The 17,538-nt window shown below is 39.1% G+C and overlaps 1 gene segment (V, D, J or C); it reads left to right on the forward strand.

The window, feature by feature from the left end:
* The first annotated feature begins 4,847 nt into the window (after nucleotides 1–4,847).
* Nucleotides 4,848–5,907, forward strand: LOC139154268 (T cell receptor alpha variable 25-like). The segment is given in 2 exon segments: nucleotides 4,848–4,887; nucleotides 5,615–5,907. Coding segments are annotated over 2 exon segments (333 nt in total).
* The last annotated feature ends 11,631 nt before the right edge of the window (nucleotides 5,908–17,538 follow it).

Consider the following 17,538-nt stretch of genomic DNA (forward strand, 5'->3'; position numbering starts at 1 on the left):
TATTCATGACTGACAAAGTCAATTGTAACAAGGTCAGCCAATAAATAGGCATAGCAACTAAGTCGGCCAAGGGGAGCTAAACACTTCTGAATCTGTGCAGAGAATTGAAACTGGAAATTTAAGCTTAAGAATGGGCATGACTCATTCCACTCTGTTGTTCTCCAGTCCATACTGTACTTTCAGCTGGTGCTGGAAATGAAACCTTTTGTAATTTTTGCTACATTGAAGAAATAATCTACTTGCGGTATTGTATTTATATTGCTATGTTTATAAAAAAGTCAGTTAATCCAGCTGAATCGGTGTTTGTGTGTGCTTCAGGAAATTGATTTTTCTGCAACAAACTTTGATAAATTCTTTATTGGCCAAGTGTGATTGGACACACAAGGAATTTGTCTTAGGTGCATATGCTCTCAGTGTACATAAGGAGAATAAAATTTATTTATTTATTTATTTATTCATTTGTCCAATACACAAATACATAGGAAGAAAAATAGACATGTAGTAATATATATAAGGGTAAAAGTGAACTTAGAGGAGAGGATATATGAAAGAAAGAAAATATATATGATAAGTGAGAGAAAGGAAAGACAATTGGACAGGGGACGAAAGGCACATCAGTGCACTTATGTACGCCCTTGCATTCATCAAAAGTAAAAAGATAGATCATGGTTACTAATAAGCTATCAAATCGTACTAGGAAACAAATAAAACAATATAAATTGAAAGACACAAGCAACATGGTTGTAGTAATATGTGGGAAGAGATAGATACTAGTAAGGAAGAGAATAATAATAGTAATACGTTCTGAATAATTATTTGACAATGGTGTGGGAATTAGTTGTTAAGCAGAGTACTGTAATGGCATTCAAGGAAAAAAAACTGTTCTTGTATCTAGTTGTTCTAGTGTGCAGTATCCTACAGCATCTTTTGGAGAGAATAGGTTACGTAATAAGGTTAGATAATAGGTTGGGTTTCTATAATACACTAGATACAGGGCCTTGCCCCTCTCGCGTGTGATATAAGGCCTCAAAGGAAGCCTTGATTAAATTAGAAGGACACTGTGTAACTGAAACGTGTACAAAGTAAAAGGGAAAAATCTAGGCTTTTTCACTTGGCAACTTCAAGAGGTGTGACTTTAACTCCTAGAATTCCTCAGCCAGCATCCCCACCCAGGAATTCTAAGAGTTGAAGTCCACCTCTTAAAGTTAGTGAGGTTGAGAAACGTTACTCTAACAGGACCCTGGAGAGCTCCGATTGTGGCAACATGGCTTAATTATCCAACAGAGACTTCAGAAACCTGAAAGCAATTAGTGTCCAAGTAGATGAAAAAAGGCTGGGTAGAGTTAGGAGCTGGAGAATTGGTGTGCAATTTTAATGAGCTCCACCAAGGATTCACAATTAAACACAGCAGTAGTTTGCCGAAGCAACTGGGAGATCCAAAGCACAGAAGGCTGCTTGCATTAACTTTAACGCTTTTGATATTGACAAGTGGAAATGCAATAGCCATTCTCTTTGCTCCTTAACTGGAGTGATTGATCGATTGGTTCAATTTACATCCTTCCTTTCCTAAAGATCTTTTTTGTATTTAACTATACAACAGCATCCCTGGCTTGATGTCACCTGTGATCATCCATGGTTGAGGGTGGATTTGAACTTGGGTCTCTGCAGGTCTACTAAAACATCCTCTCTGGAGAAATATATGAGCTCCCCTGCCCATTTGAAATGACAAGTTTTGCTTCTTGTGTGGAAGCTGGATGGTCATTGACTACTTCAATGATCGATGACTATTTCAGCTTCAATCGCAGCAATACATGAGCACACATTAGATACAAACTCAAGGTAAACTGCTCCAAACTCAATTGCAGAAAATACAACTTCAGCAACAGAGTGGTCAATGCCTGGAATGCACTACCGGACTCTGTGGTTTCTTCCCCAAACCTCCACAAATTTAACCTTAGACTGTCTACTGTTGACCTCACCCCATTCCTAAGAGTTCTGTAATGGTTGTGCATAAGCACACCAATGTGTCTACTGTCTCTGTCCTAATGTCCCCATGTATTCCAATCAGCTTCAATCACAACAACACAAGAGCACACAACAGATTCCAACTTAATTCTAACTGCTCCAAACTTGACTGTAAAAAATATGACTTTAGTAATCGAGTTGTTGAAGCATGGAACTCACTACCAGACTCTGTAGTGTCATCCCCTAACCCCCAAAACTTCACCCTTAGATTATCCACGGTTGACGTCTCCCAACTCCTAAGAGGTCAGTAAGGGGCATCTGTCTATAAGCGCACCAGCGTGCCTTCTGTCCCCTGACCTAATACTTCTCTTATATCTCTACTAGCTACATGTACATGTTTATGAAGTCTAGTATTTATTCCATATTATTCCTATATTTCTCATCTAATCTCCCGTTGATATATTCTACAATGATTATATCTTCTGAAACCTACATTATGTATTGGACAAAATAAATAAATAAAATAAAAATTAATTTGTACTCATATCATGTATTCACAATCATGTTTATACTTTCTCTGTAATCTTATATAAGCCTGACAAGCAAAATACATGAATAAAATAAAATTGGTCTGAGATGGTGTAGGGCAGGGGTGTCAAACTCACTTGTCATGGTGGTGTCATATACACTGGCATAAACTCGGGTGCGGGCATAGTCCAAAGGTCACAAGTTTGACATCCTTGATGCAGGGGATCCTGCCCTAAGTCCCTAACTTTTCAATGGTCTACCAGAGTAGCCCATGTAGAGTATCTTGTGGTAGATAAGCCAGGAAGTGACTAAGGCAAGAGTAGCTGTGACCTATTGGCCTCCAAGACGAATCTTACTTGGCATCAGACCAGAATACTTCCAGGACCGCCTTCTGCCGAATCCCAGTGGCCAATCAGGTCCCACAGAGTTGGCCTTCTCTGGGCCCGTTGACTAAACAATGCCATTTGGCGGGACCCAGGGGAAGAGCCTTCTCTGTGGCGGCCCCGGCCCTCTGGAATCAACTCCCCCCGGAGATTCGAATTGCCTCTTCCCGCCTTCTGTAAGATGTTGAAGACTTATCTATGTCGCCAGGCATGGGGGGGAATAACTATCTTGTCCCCCCAGCACCACCTTTTTTCTGACTGTAATATATGAGAATGGTATGATTGTGTAGTAATGATCGCTTTTTAATATTTATGGGTTTTAAATTGATTTTAACTTATATTGGATTTGTACTTTGTATATTGTATTGCTGTTGTTGTGAGCCTCCCCGAGTCTTCGGAGAGGGGCGGCATACAAATCTAATAAAACTTAAACTTATTTCAGCTACAGCTGTCACATGTCCCAGATGCCTCCTTTGCTGCCATCTACTGGTCTGTGTGATATTCAATGTGCTCAAAGGCCCCAAATTTTGTGCAGCTACTCAGTTCTCAATTTCATGGCTCTGCTGCCAAGGAGGCAGCAAGGAGATTTTGCTTAAGAGAGTCAGGCAGTCTTGGAATCCAGTCAAAGGTGGTTTTTTAAAACTTTCTTGTTTTTTTTCTTCTGAAGATGTTTCACTTCTCATCCAAGAAGCTTCTTCAGTTCTGACTGGTAGGATTTATATCAGAGGCTTTCCTTGAGCTTCTAGGAAGGTGAAAACTACCTTCCCCAGGCTCCAGATAGCCCTCTGCAGGCCAGAAAAAGGCTCGATAAATCACGAGTTTGCCCAGGTTCAGGAGAATCTATAGCTAACACTATTGTCAGTTAAGAGGGCCTCCAAATCACACCTCTGGCTGTCCCCACCCTGCCCCCTCTGCCCCAAACCTCCCACCCAGCCCTGCCCTTCCCAGAGTCTCCACACCTGTTTTGGAAGCAGGGCTTGCATGGAAGCTCAGGGGGTGTAGGGCAGAGTGGGCAGGGTGTGGACAGCCAGGGGCGCAATTTGGAGGGCCTCCTAATTGGCAATAATGTTAGCTTCAGGTTTCCCCAAACCTGGGTGAACTCATAGCCATCCACTCCTGATTTACAGGTACAGTGTTCCCTCGATTTCCGCGGGTTCAAACTTCGCGAATAGCCTAGTCCACGGTTTTTCAAAAAATATTAATTAAAAAATACTTCGTGGTTTTTCCTATACCACGGTTTTTCCCACCCAATGACGTCATATATCATCGCCAAACTAATAATTTTTGCAAATAAATAACAAAAAAATAATTATTGTTAATAGATAATTATGTTTATAAGTATCAGGATCACTAAGTGTCTTATTCAATGGTGAGTACCAGTAATAATGGTGAGTAAATGGTTGTTAAGGGAATGGGAAATGGTAATTTAGGGGTTTAAAGTGTTAAGGGATGGCTTGTGGTGCTGTCCATAGCCAAAAATGGTGTATTTACTTCCGCATCTCTACTTTGCTGAAATTCGACTTTCGCGGGCGGTCTCAGAACGCATCCCCCGCGGAAATCGAGGGAACACTGTATATTCTTTGCAGACAGCTGGTCATTTGCATCATTTTAGAGAATTGTTGAGGCTACTTGGAAGTTTATCCTTGGGGTCATCTGAGTCATTGAGATACTAGAGTTGTGATTTCTGCAGGATGTTTCTTCCTCACTGTTGAGCTCAGGGGCAGGCTGTTGAGTCTGTCTGCATCTCAAACTGAACTGAAACTAAAACTTTTATATAGAATCATTGGGATCCCTCCCCTTTATCTTTCTCTCCCCCCCCACCCCAACTTGCAAATAAAATAATATCTTCCCATAGGCGTCACATAACCACATCCTTTGTTACACCATAGCCCAGGATCCAAAGTCAGAAAGCAATGAGAAACGGTTTCCCATTTTTGATTGCAGTTGTAGTCAAAGCAAGAAAGTTCAGGCATGGATTCCTGGCTATTTTTCTTCTGCTTTAATATCAACTGTAAGTTTACAACTGTAAGGAAGAGGAGGAGAAGGACAAAGAAGAGGAGGAGGAGGAGGAAGAGAAGGAGGAAGAGGAGGAAGAGGAAGAGAGGAGGAGGAGGAAGAAAAAGAGGAAAATAGAGGAAAGAAAGAAGGAAGAGACGGGGCAGCTTTGAATATTATTTATACCATAAATTGGCTATTCATATGTTATATAAAAGTTGGGCAGACATAGGAATGCTGATTAAGGCTGGGTTTTTTTATTCAGGAATTTTAAAGTTAACTATTAATTAATAAAAACATCAGTGGTTGCGTTAATGGATGGATGGATAAAAGGAAATATAGAGGGGCAAAGGAAGGAAAGAATGGAATGGGTTGGAATGGGATGGAATGGAATTGAATCAAATTCTTTTTGGCCAAATGGGATTGGACACACAAGTAATTTGTCTTTGGTGCATATGCTCTCATATGGAGTAGAAAGGGGGAAGGTAGGAAGGAAGGAAAGGAAAGGAAAGGGAACGAAAGGGAAGGAAGGAAGGAGGTAGGTAGGAAGGAAGGAAGGAAGGGAAGGGAAGGGAAGGGAAGGGAAGGGAAGGGAAGGAAGGAAGGAAGGAGTATATCAGATCAATTGCAAATAAAAAGTCTTCCAGCATTTGGGAATATTGTGTTGATTTTCAGTGAAAGGAATGCTTGTTGTGTTCATTAGATATTAATCTCAACCTTACCTTGAAATCATGTCTCTGCAGTCTGGATTGCCATCTCTCAAGTGACACAGACTCCCGTGTATCAGGACCTCAACGAAGGAGACAGGTTCACAATCACTTGCAAGATCAATGCTGAATACAGTTATTTCCACTGGTACCGACAAGTGCCCGGAAGGCCAGTCTCCTACATCTGCTCCATCACTTCCAGTCAGAATGTCACTAAAGAAGGATTGACAGCAGAATATCTGGATAAGGGTCAGAGAAGTCGCCTTCACTTTCCCAGCTCTTTGCTTCAAGACTCAGGAACCTATTTTTGTGGTGTGAGTGCACAGTGATTCAGGAAGTCAGAAACCCACACTGAAAACCTGACTGATTCTGAAGCTTTATTTGCACCTTGACTAGGTTGTCCTATTCTTAGCTTAATCAATGAAGGTTGGGAGAACCTCTGTGAATGAAACACATAAGGTCTAGATTACCTGAATTGTCTCCCATGTCCAAAGTCATGTAGAGATTACGGGTTCTTTTCCTCCACTGCTGTTTACTTGCACTAGTGGTCAAAGAGAACGTACTCATTATTTTTTTAAAAAATACCTTAATTTTCCAAGTATAAGGCACACCTTTTTGTGCCCTTTTTGGGTGCATTTTATAATCTGAATGCAGCTTTTTGAAATTCTTTTTAGCCCTAATGAGGCATTAACAATTTTCCCAGCTTTGGTCGGCTTGCAAACTTTTTCATTGCTAATGTCTCCGAAAATGGGTTTTTTTCCCCCCAGCCAAGTATTTGCAGGATTTTTTTCATTGCTGACCAGACTAAAGATGCTAGCCAGATGAATACCTGGTAGGCAGGTTTCCCCCCTATTTTTCTTCCCCAAAACCAAGGTGCATGTTATACTCAAAAAAATATGGTGTACTCTACTCAAAAAGAGGATAAATCAGCACCTAAAAAACAATAACTTATTGGACCCAAATCAGCATGGCTTTACTGAAGGCAAATCATGTCAGACTAATCTCATTGATTTCTTTGACTATGTCACAAAGGTGTTGGATGAAGGTGGTGCCGTGGATATTGCCTATCTGGACTTCAGCAAAGCCTTTGATACAGTTCCACATAAAGAGCTGATAGATAAATTAGTGAAGATTGGACTTAATCCCTGGATAGTTCAGTGGATTTGCAGCTGGCTGAAGCGTAGACATCAGAGAGTTATTGTTAATGGCGAGTATTCTGAGCAGAGTCAGGTTACAAGCGGTGTGCCACAAGGGTCTGTTCTGGGTCCTATTCTTTTTAATATATTTGTGAGTGACATAGGGAAAGGTTTGGTAGGGAAGGTTTGCCTATTTGCCGATGACTCTAAAGTGTGCAATAGGGTTAATATTCCTGGAGGCGTCTGTAATATGGTAAATGATTTAGCTTTACTAGATAAATGGTCTAAGCAATGGAAACTGCAGTTTAATGTTTCCAAATGTAAAATAATGCACTTGGGGAAAAGGAATCCTCAATCTGAGTATTGTATTGGCAGTTCTGTGTTGGCAAATACTTCAAAAGAAAAGGATTTAGGGGTAGTGATTTCTGACAGTCTCAAAATGGGTGAACAGTGCAGTCAGGCGGTAGGGAAAGCAAGTAGGATGCTTGGCTGCATAGCTAGAGGTATAACAAGCAGGAAGAGGGAGATTGTGATCCCACTATATAGAATGCTGGTGAGACCACATTTGGAATACTGTGTTCAGTTCTGGAGACCTCACCTACAAAAAGATATTGACAAAATTGAACGGGTCCAAAGACGGGCTACAAGAATGGTGGAAGGTCTTAAGCATAAAACGTATCAGGAAAGACTTAATGAACTCAATCTGTATAGTCTGGAGGACAGAAGGAAAAGGGGGGACATGATCGAAACATTTAAATATATTAAAGGGTTAAATAATGTCCAGGAGGGAAGTGTTTTTAATAGGAAAGTGAACACAAGAACAAGGGGACACAATCTGAAGTTAGTTGGGGGAAAGATCAAAAGCAACATGAGAAAATATTATTTTACTGAAAGAGTAGTAGATCCTTGGAACAAACTTCCAGCAGATGTGGTAGATAAATCCACAGTAACTGAATTTAAACATGCCTGGGATAAACATATATCCATCCTAAGATGAAATACAGAAAATAGTATAAGGGCAGACTAGATGGACCATGAGGTCTTTTTCTGCCGTCAGACTTCTATGTTTCTATGTTTCTATGTTTTACTAGTAGCTGGATACCAATTCCTTGCTATAAAACTATGTGATTGGGCTTGATAAATGAATACTTAAAGCTTGAAAATTAACCAGTAGTTGTGGTTGGGCTTGATACATTGACACTTTTTTTGTTAAGTTAAAGCTTGAAAATGTATGTAGAATGTGTAACTCCTTAGTATCAGAGCGTGTTAATATAATGCAAGTGGCAGTTGGAACAGAGTTCTTTTCAGGTGGGGAGGGGAGTAGAATGTCTAACTCCTTAGCATCAGAGTGTGTTAATATAATAATATTGTATAAGAAATACTAATGAACTGATGGTCATTTCAAAAAATCCTTTCTTAGTGCGCACCTAAGAGAAAAATATGTGCCAAGTTTCAGGTTTGTAGGCAATTATAGTTCTGGAGATTTTTGTGATGAGTGAGTGGTATTTGGGTTGTTTGTTTGTTTGTTTGTTTGTTTGTTTGTTTGTTTGTTTGTTTCTTTGTTTACTTACCGTACTTACTTACTTACACATAAAATACCCATATCTTTCTTAAACAGTGTATTGTCTGGGTACAGTTAGTTTTGAGTAAAGATACGATAATCATCATTATAATAATAATCATAATATACATATCAATATTAGTCACACAATAATAATATGATTAGTTTATTCATCCTTTTAAAAAGTCAGTATATAATTAATTATCTTTTTAACCTTATAATAATAATAATAATAATAATAATAATAATAATAATAATAATAATAATGTATGGATCATCAATATTGCAATTCCAGGGGACAGCAGAATTGAAGAGAAGCAGCTAGAGAAATTAGTGAAATACGGAGATCTAAAAATCGAACTGCAACGACTCTGGCATAATAATAATAATAATAATAATAATAATAATAATAATAATAATAACAACAACAACAATAACAACAACAACATATTAGATTTGTATGCTGCCCCTCTCCGAGGACTTTTTAATTCTTTGGGATCATAAGCCCGAGAAAGTGGTCAAAAATGAGCAAGCAAAACTACTGTGGGACTTCCGACTTCAGACTGACCGAATTCTGAATCATAACACACCAGACATCCGGATTGTGGAGAAAAAGAAAGTATGGATCATCAACATCGCAATTCCAGGGGACAGCAGAATTGAGGAGAAGCAGCTAGAGAAATTAGTGAAATACGGAGATCTAAAAATCGGGCTGCAACGACTCTGGCATAAGCCAGTGAAAGTGGTCCCAGTGGTACTTGGCACGCTGGGCACAGTGCCAAAGGATCTCAGCGGACATTTGAAAACCATCGGAATTGATAAAATCTCCATCTGTCAATTGCAAAAGGCCGCTTTACTGGGATTAGCAAACATAATTCGCTGCTACATCACGCAGTCCTAGGTGCATGGGAAGCGCCCGACTAGTGATGAAATACAAAATCCAGCATAGTGATCTTGTTTGCTGTGTTGTATTGACATAATAATAATAATAATAATAATAATAATAATAATAATAATAATAATTTATTAGATTTGTATGCCACCCCTCTCCGAGGACTGTGCTCAACACCATCTTTTTCTCTGAATTTTCAGCCAATTTTTCTGTGTTTAGATGGCTTCCCCTCATTCTGTGCTTTGAAAAAAGCCCTCCCAGCCACCCACAGGTTAATACTGACCTTTATTTCTTCACCTGAACCACAGCTAATCAGTTCCTCATGCGCAGAAGTGAAATTGCATGAGAGGACACACATGAAATGTGGTGATGCAAACTGGTCCAGAGGTTTATAACTCTTGAAAAGAACTCAACACAATTATCTTAAAGTAGAGACCAGTGAAAATCAGATGATGTTATTTAAAGTTCTAACATAATTAAATATGAGCAAATCCTGTGAAGCAGCAGCCATAACAGCCAACTCAATCCTAAATTGCATTAATAGAGGAATACAATCAAGATCAAGTGAGATACATGAACTCTTCAAAATCCTATGTGGAATTTAAATGATCTGCTCTTTTTAAACAACCTGGACAATGGACATTGAGGATTTCCTGAAATACAGGGCGCCTTCCAAAAGTAATGCAATTTTTAAAAAAAGTAATTTATGGAACAGATTTGCACAAACACTTTAAATTCTTCAAAGTACTGTCCTTGGGCCTCTACACATTTTCCCCAGTGACTCTGTTTTTCGTCTATGGACGAAAAACATGTCTTGTCAAGAGTCCACAAGTTCCTGGCCAAACATCAGGTGCCAATGCTGCTCCACCCCAACCCCTATAGTCCTGATGTCACCCCAGCAGACTCCTTTTGGTTCCCACGGATTAAGGCAGCCCTGAAAGGAGAATTTGTGGATGCTTAGTCTCAGAAAAAAATGGAATCATGGAATATATACTCATTTTCTAAAAGTCATGTAATCTTCCTCTTGAATGTGACTCTTTTTGATTTCAAAGTGAATTACAATACTTTGAAAGAAGCCTGTTAAATCTATTTCCTGCAAATTTATATTTGGTCTCATCCAAGTTGGGCTGATCCTGCTTAGATGAAACCAAATCAGATCAGTGAAAATCTTATGGTGTGACAAGGGGATCAGAGATACTCTGAACAAGTGGGGCTATCTCATGGCTTCTGCCCTTTGCAATTGTGGTGATATGCAAACAACAACAGATATGTGTAGCTGCCCTTTGTGGCTTGATCTGTGCACACTTGAAGACCTCATGGTAGTGTGAAATAACACAATTAACATTTATTTATTTATTTATTTATTTATTTATTTATTTATTTATTTATTTATTTATTTATTTATTTATTTATTTATTTATTTTTTATGCCGCCCTTCTCCTTAGACTCAGGGCGGCTTACAACATGTTAGCAATAGCACTTTTTAACAGAGCCAGTGTATTGTCCCCACAATCCGGGTCCTCATTTTACCCACCTCTGAAGGATGGAAGGCTGAGTCAACCTTGAGCCAGTGATGAGATTTGAACCGCTGACCTTCAGATCTTCAGTCAGCTTCAGTGGCCTGCAGTACAGCACTCTACCTGCTGCACCACCCCGGCTCTTTGCTAGTTTCTGGGCAATATCTTTTAAACTTTATTTTATTTTATTTATTTATTTTATCAAGTATGTATTGGTAGTATACAAATATATAACAAAACAAAACAACACATATAGATAGAATTGTCGGCTATCAATAAAAATTAACTGCCTTGGAAATGGCCCTGGGTTGGGCCGAGAGGCAAAAAAGGAGCTGTGATATTCCTTCAATACACCAGGGTGATTCGACACAAAAATATGTAACCCTTCCTTGGTGCAGAGCTGAAGGGATTGGATACTGTAGCCTAGAGGTTAATTCTCTGCCTTACAAGGCAAAGGTTGCAGGTTCAAGTCCCAGTGAGGGTATGGCTAGCTGATGAGGCCAAAATAAGGCCGAAATAGATCTATCCTAGTCCTCTTAATTTTCAAATTCAGCAAAAAACAAAACAACATATATAACAATATTTATATACATGATACTAGTAAGAGAGAAACATTAGGACAAGGAATGGAAGGCACGCTGATGCACTTATGCACGCCCCTTACTGACCTCTTAGGAATTGGGAGAGGTCAACAATGGATAGTCTAAGGGTAAAGTTTTGGGGGTTAGGTGATGGTACTACAGAGTCAGGTAGTTGGTTCCATGCATTAACTACTCGGTTCCTAAAGTCATATTTCCTGCAGTCGAGTTTGCAGCGTATTACTTTAAGTTTGTATCTGTTGTATGCTTGTGTTTTGCTGTGGTTGAAGCTGACATAGTCATTGACAGAAAGAACATTGTAGCAGATTTGCACAATATTAAATGCAGCAGACTTGTACAATATGTTAACCTTGTATTTTAAATTTTTACTTTTATATCTTACATTATGCCTTATTTTAATTGTGAGGCTTCTTTTGACGCAAATCAATGGAGCCGGGGTGGTGCAGCAGGTAGAGTGCTGTACTGCAGGCCACTGAAGCTGACTGTAGATCTGTAGGTCAGTGGTTCAAATCTCATAACTAACTCAAGATTGACTCAACCTTCCATCCTTCCGAGGTGGGTAAAATGAGGACCCGGATTGCGGGGGCAATATGCTGGCTCTGTTAAAAAGTGCTATCGCTAACATGTTGTAAGCCACTCTGAGTCTAAAGAGAAGGGCGGCATAAAAATTGAATGAATGAATGAACAAACAAACAAACAAACAAACAAACAAACAAACAAACAAGAAAGAAAGAACAAATATTTGGTACACTCATTTTCTGCAACAGTTATGCCACCATTGGCTCTTCAAAGCTATAACATGACTATTTCTAGTTTTCTCACTAGATGGCGTTCATTTCGCTTTCATTCCTAACAGAAGGAGATTTGCTTACAGGCAAAGGTGATTCCTCCCCCCTTCCTGGTTTGGTTAACCTCAAGGCGTTTTTTTTTTAAAAAAAGAATCCTTAGATGGAGAAACCTTGAAAAGAGAAAAAGTGACTCAGTTGCATTGTTGCCTTCCCCGTTTCTCCTGGACGGGTGAGACTCCAGCCAAAGCATGAATACCTTTAGAAGATTCTCAAGATCTTGGAAAGCTCAGTGGAGGACAAGTCTCATTGGATTATTCATTCTGTGTAAGTGAAAATGTTCTAAGACTGAGGATGAGGTTTTTATTTGAGCTTTATTTTTTACACTCCAGGAAACATAGTTAATGTTCCCATCTCCTCTTTTTACTCATAAAAACAATCCTGAGAGTTGGGTTGGGCTGAAAAAAGCGACTGCAGCAAAGTGCCCCAATGGGATTTCATGCTAAAGAAGGACTAGAACAGTGATGGTGGATCTATGGCACCGATGCCACAGGTGGCACATGGTGCTATATCTGCCAGCACACAAGCTGTTGCCCTAGCTCAGCTCTAGCATGCATTTGTGTGCTGGCCAGCTGATTTTTGGCACGTATAGAGGCATTTTCAGCTTCCTGAGGGCCTCCTGGGGGATGGAGGAGGTTCGATTACTGCAACGCTCTCTACATGGGGCTACCTTTGAAAAGTGTTCGGAAACTTCAGATCGTGCAGAATGCGGCCGCGAGAGCCATCATGGGGCTTCCTAGATTCGCCCACGTTTCTACAACACTCCGTGGCCTGCATTGGCTGCCAATCAGTTTCCGGTCACAATTCAAAGTGTTGGTTATGACCTTTAAAGCCCTACATGGCATTTGACCATCGTACCTTCGGAACCGCCTGCTACTGCATGAATCCCAGTGACCGATTAGGTCTCACAGAGTTGGCCTTCTCCGGGTCCCGTCGACTAAACAATGTCGTTTGGCGGGCCCCAGGGGAAGAGCCTTCTCTGTGGTGGCCCCGACCCTCTGGAATCAACTCTCTCTGGAGATCAGAACTGCCCCCACCCTCCTTGTCTTTCGTAAATTACTCAAGACCCACCTATATCGCCAGGCATGGGGGAACTAAGACACCTTCCCCAGGCTTTTATATTTTATGGTATGTATGTGTTGTTTGGTTTTAAATGATGGGGTTATATATTTTTTCTCTTTTAATATTAGATTTGTTCCACTGTAACATTGTTTTTAGTATTGTTGTGAGCCGCCCCGAGTCTTCGGAGAGGGGCAGCATACAAATCTAATAAATTATTATTATTGTTATTGTTATTGTTATTGTTATTGTTATTATTATTATTATTATTATTATTATTATTATTATTATTATTATTATCATTATCATTATTATTATTATTGCCCTCCCCAGGCTTAAGGGAAGCTTCTTGAGCCCGGGGAGGGTGAAAAACGGGCCTATCGGGCCCACCAGCAGTTAGGAAATGGCCTGTTTCTGGCCTCCATGGGGGCAGAGGAGGCAATTTTTGTCCTCCCCAGGCATTGAATTAAGGGTGTGGGCATTTATTCAGGCGCAATAGTGTGTGTGCACACACTTTTAGCACCTGAAGGAAAAAAGGTTCGCCATTACTGGACCAGAACTTATTCCTGGCCTCTAATCTTAGTTACTTGTTCAAACTATATTTGTTGGAAAGAAAATAAGAGCTGTTCCTAATTTTAGCCCGGATCCTGGTAAAGCAAAGAATGAGGGAGAGTTTAAAGCTCTCTGAGCTTGGTGGCTTTCTTCCTAGGGAAATCATCTTTTTCTTTTCTTCTCAGTCGGCAGCTTGGATGCCCAAGTTATCCAGACACCGCAAACGCTGGAAGTTCGAGAAGGAAGATTTTTCACTCTGAAGTGCAACAACTCTATCCTGTACCAGCCCTATTATTGGTACCAACAATTGCCTGGGGAGCCTCCATCTCTCCTCCTATCTATAAATTCTCAAGAAATCCAGAATAAAAATGGTTTTGTGGGGAAGTATTTGGGGAATGGGAAAGAAAGCCAGCTGCATCGCCCTAAAGCTCAGCTTCAGGATTCAGGAAACTACTTATGTGCTGCAGAAGCACAGTGGTGTAGGAAGGGGAAACCTCCCAACCCAAACCTCAGTTCTGCTGAAGTTTCATAGCTGTCTGTATTTTTTGTGCTTCTCTGGTGCACATGTTCCACTGGTTTGGTTGGCCCAGAGAAAAGCAGAGAAGATGGGTTAGAGCAAGTATCAATCTTTGTGTGAACAAGGTTTGAGAGTCTATGAATTTAAAAATTCGTAAAATTGAGGATTTCATGTAATGTATTCCCTATAGGAAATTTGATAGTATTTATTTATTTATTTATTTATTTATTTATTTATTTATTTATTTATTTAGTTAGTTAGTTAGTTAGTTAGTTAGTTAGTCCAATACACAATGAGGGTTTTAGTGGGTATATATCTATATGCACATAGTAAAATACATGATGAAGGTTATAGAGGAGATACTCATAGTAAAATATATCTAAGAAAGAATACAAAAGAAGATATAGTAATAGAACATATCAATGAAAGAATAGAAGAAGAGATATAGGAGTAGAAGAAAGGAATAGGAGATATAGGAGAGCAATAGGACAGGGGACGGAAGGCACACTAGTGCACTTGTACTCGCCCCTTACCTACCTCTTAGGAATCTATTTATTTATTTTATTTATTTATTTTGTCCAATACACGATGAGGGTTTTAGTGGGTATACAGTATATCTATATACACATAGTAAAATACATGATGAAGGTTATAGAGGAGATACTCATAGTAAAATATATCTGTGAAAGAATAGAAAAGAAGCTATAGTAATAGAACATATCAATGAAAGAACAGAAGAAGAGATATAGGAATAGAAGAAAGGTATAGGAGATATAGGAGAGCAATAGGACAGGGGACGGAAGGCACTCTAGTGCACTTGTACTCGACCCTTACTGATCTCTTAGGAATCTATTTATTTATTTTATTTATTTATTTTGTCCAATACACAATGAGGGTTTTGTATCTCTATACACATAGTAAAATACATGATGAAGGTTATAGAGGAGATCCTCATAGTAAAATATATCTAAGAAAGAATAGAACAGAAGATATAGTAATAGAACATATCAATGAAAGAATAGAAGAAGAGATATAGGAATAGAAGAAAGGTATAGGAGATATAGGAGAGCTATAGGACAGGGGACGGAAGACACTCTAGTGCACTTGTACTCGCCCCTTTTTGAGAAGAAAATCCATGGATGCTTGGTTTGACAAAAAGGGATCTATAAGGAATCATTTCCTAAAAGTCGTTTTTTCTTCCTCTTGAATTTGACCCTTTTGATTTCAAAGTGAACTACTTGCACTTTGCTGTCGTGTTAAAACAGAAACACCAAAGATGGGTTTTAGCAGGTTCTCTGACCAGTTCTGGAGGACCAGTAGTGGAAATATTGAGTAGTTTGGAGAACCAGTAAACACCATCTCTGACTGTCCTCAGCCTCATCTTTTATCTGCCTCCCGAGTCCCAGCTGATCGGCATGAAATGATTTTGCAGGCACCTTCCCCTGGAGAGGGGAGGGAATGGATATTTTGCAGTATCCTTCCCCTGCCATACACACTAAGCCACACTCACCAAGCCATGGCCACAGAATCAGTAGTAAAAAAAAAAAATGAATCCCACCATTGAAACACACGTTTTTTTAAAATATGTGTCTGTGTGTTTGTGTTTGTGTGTATAAGTGCCAATTAGTTTTTTATGCTGCAATGTCTTGCCTGTCGGCGACTACTTCAGCTTCAACCACAACTACACAAGAGCACACAACAGATTTAAACTTAATATTAACCGCTCCAAACTTGATTGTAAAAAATATGACTTCAGTAACCGAGTTGTCGAAGCGTGGAACTCATTACCGGACTCCATAGTGTCATCCCCAAACCCCCAACACTTTACCCCTAGATTATCTACGGTTGACCTATCCAGATTCCTAAGAGGTCAGTAAGGGGCGAGTCCAAGTGCACTAGAGTGCCTTCCGTCCCCTGTCCTATTGCTCTCCTATATCTCTTCTACCTTTCTTCTATTCCTATATCTCTTCTTCTATTCTTTCATTGATATGTTCTATTCCTTTATCTTCTTTTCTATTCTTTCTTAGATATATTTTACTATGAGTATCTCCTCTATAACCTTCATCATGTATTTTATTATGTGCATATAGATATATACCCACTGAAACCCTCATTGTGTATTGGACAAAATAAATAAATAAATAAATAAATAAATAAATAAATAAATAAATAAATAAATAAATAAATAAATAAATAAATAAATAAATAAATAAATAAATAAATAAATAAATAAATAAATAAATAAATAAATAAATAAATAAACAAACTTATTTCTTGGAAATTTCCATGTGGTTTCAATCAAGCTGGGCTAATTCTGTTTAGGTAGGGACAAATCAGATCAACCAAAATCATTTGCTGCTACAAGGAGATCCAGAGACAGTCTGAACAAGTGGGTCTGTCCAGTGGCTTATGCCCTTTGCAATTTTAGAGAAGTGCAGAACAATAGATATGTATACCTGCCCTTTGCATCCTGATCTGTGCACACACACTCATGGTAGTGCAACGGAACACAATTAATGTTGTTAATTTCTGGGCAAACGTACATATTTTAACCTTGCATTTTAAATAATTTTGTCATATGTTATACTTTATTTTAATCGTGTTCTCTGCTTCTTTATTCCTTGTTTCTCCTGGATGGGTGAGACTCCAGCCGTAGCATGAATACCTTCAGAACGTTTTGATGCAAATAAATATAAAACAGCATTTGGTGCAGCCATTTTGTGGAACAGTTATGCCATAGGTGACTCTTCAAAGCTATAGAAACATAGAAATATAGAAGACTGATGGCAGAAAAAGACCTCATGGTCCATCTAGTCTGCCCTTATACTATTTCCTGTATTTTATCTTACAATGGATATATGTTTATCCCAGGCATGTTTAAATTCAGTTACTGTGGATTTACCAACCACGTCTGCTGGAAGTTTGTTCCAAGGATCTACTACTCTTTCAGTAAAATAATATTTTCTCATGTTGCCTTTAATCTTTCCCCCAACTAACTTCAGATTGTGTCCCCTTGTTTTTGTGTTCACTTTCCTATTAAAAACACTTCCCTTCTGAACCTTATTTAACCCTTTAACATATTTAAATGTTTAGATCATGTCCCCCCTTTTCCTTCTGTCCTCCAGACTATACAGATTGAGTTCATTAAGTCTTTCCTGATACGTTTTATGCTTAAGACCTTCCACCATTCTTGTAGCCCGTCTTTGGACCCGTTCAATTTTGTCAATATCTTTTTGTAGGTGAGGTCTTCAGAACTGAACACAGTATTCCAAATGTGGTCTC

The sequence above is a fragment of the Erythrolamprus reginae genome, chromosome Z (genome assembly GCF_031021105.1).
Source record: "Erythrolamprus reginae isolate rEryReg1 chromosome Z, rEryReg1.hap1, whole genome shotgun sequence".
Lineage (NCBI taxonomy): Eukaryota > Metazoa > Chordata > Lepidosauria > Squamata > Dipsadidae > Erythrolamprus > Erythrolamprus reginae.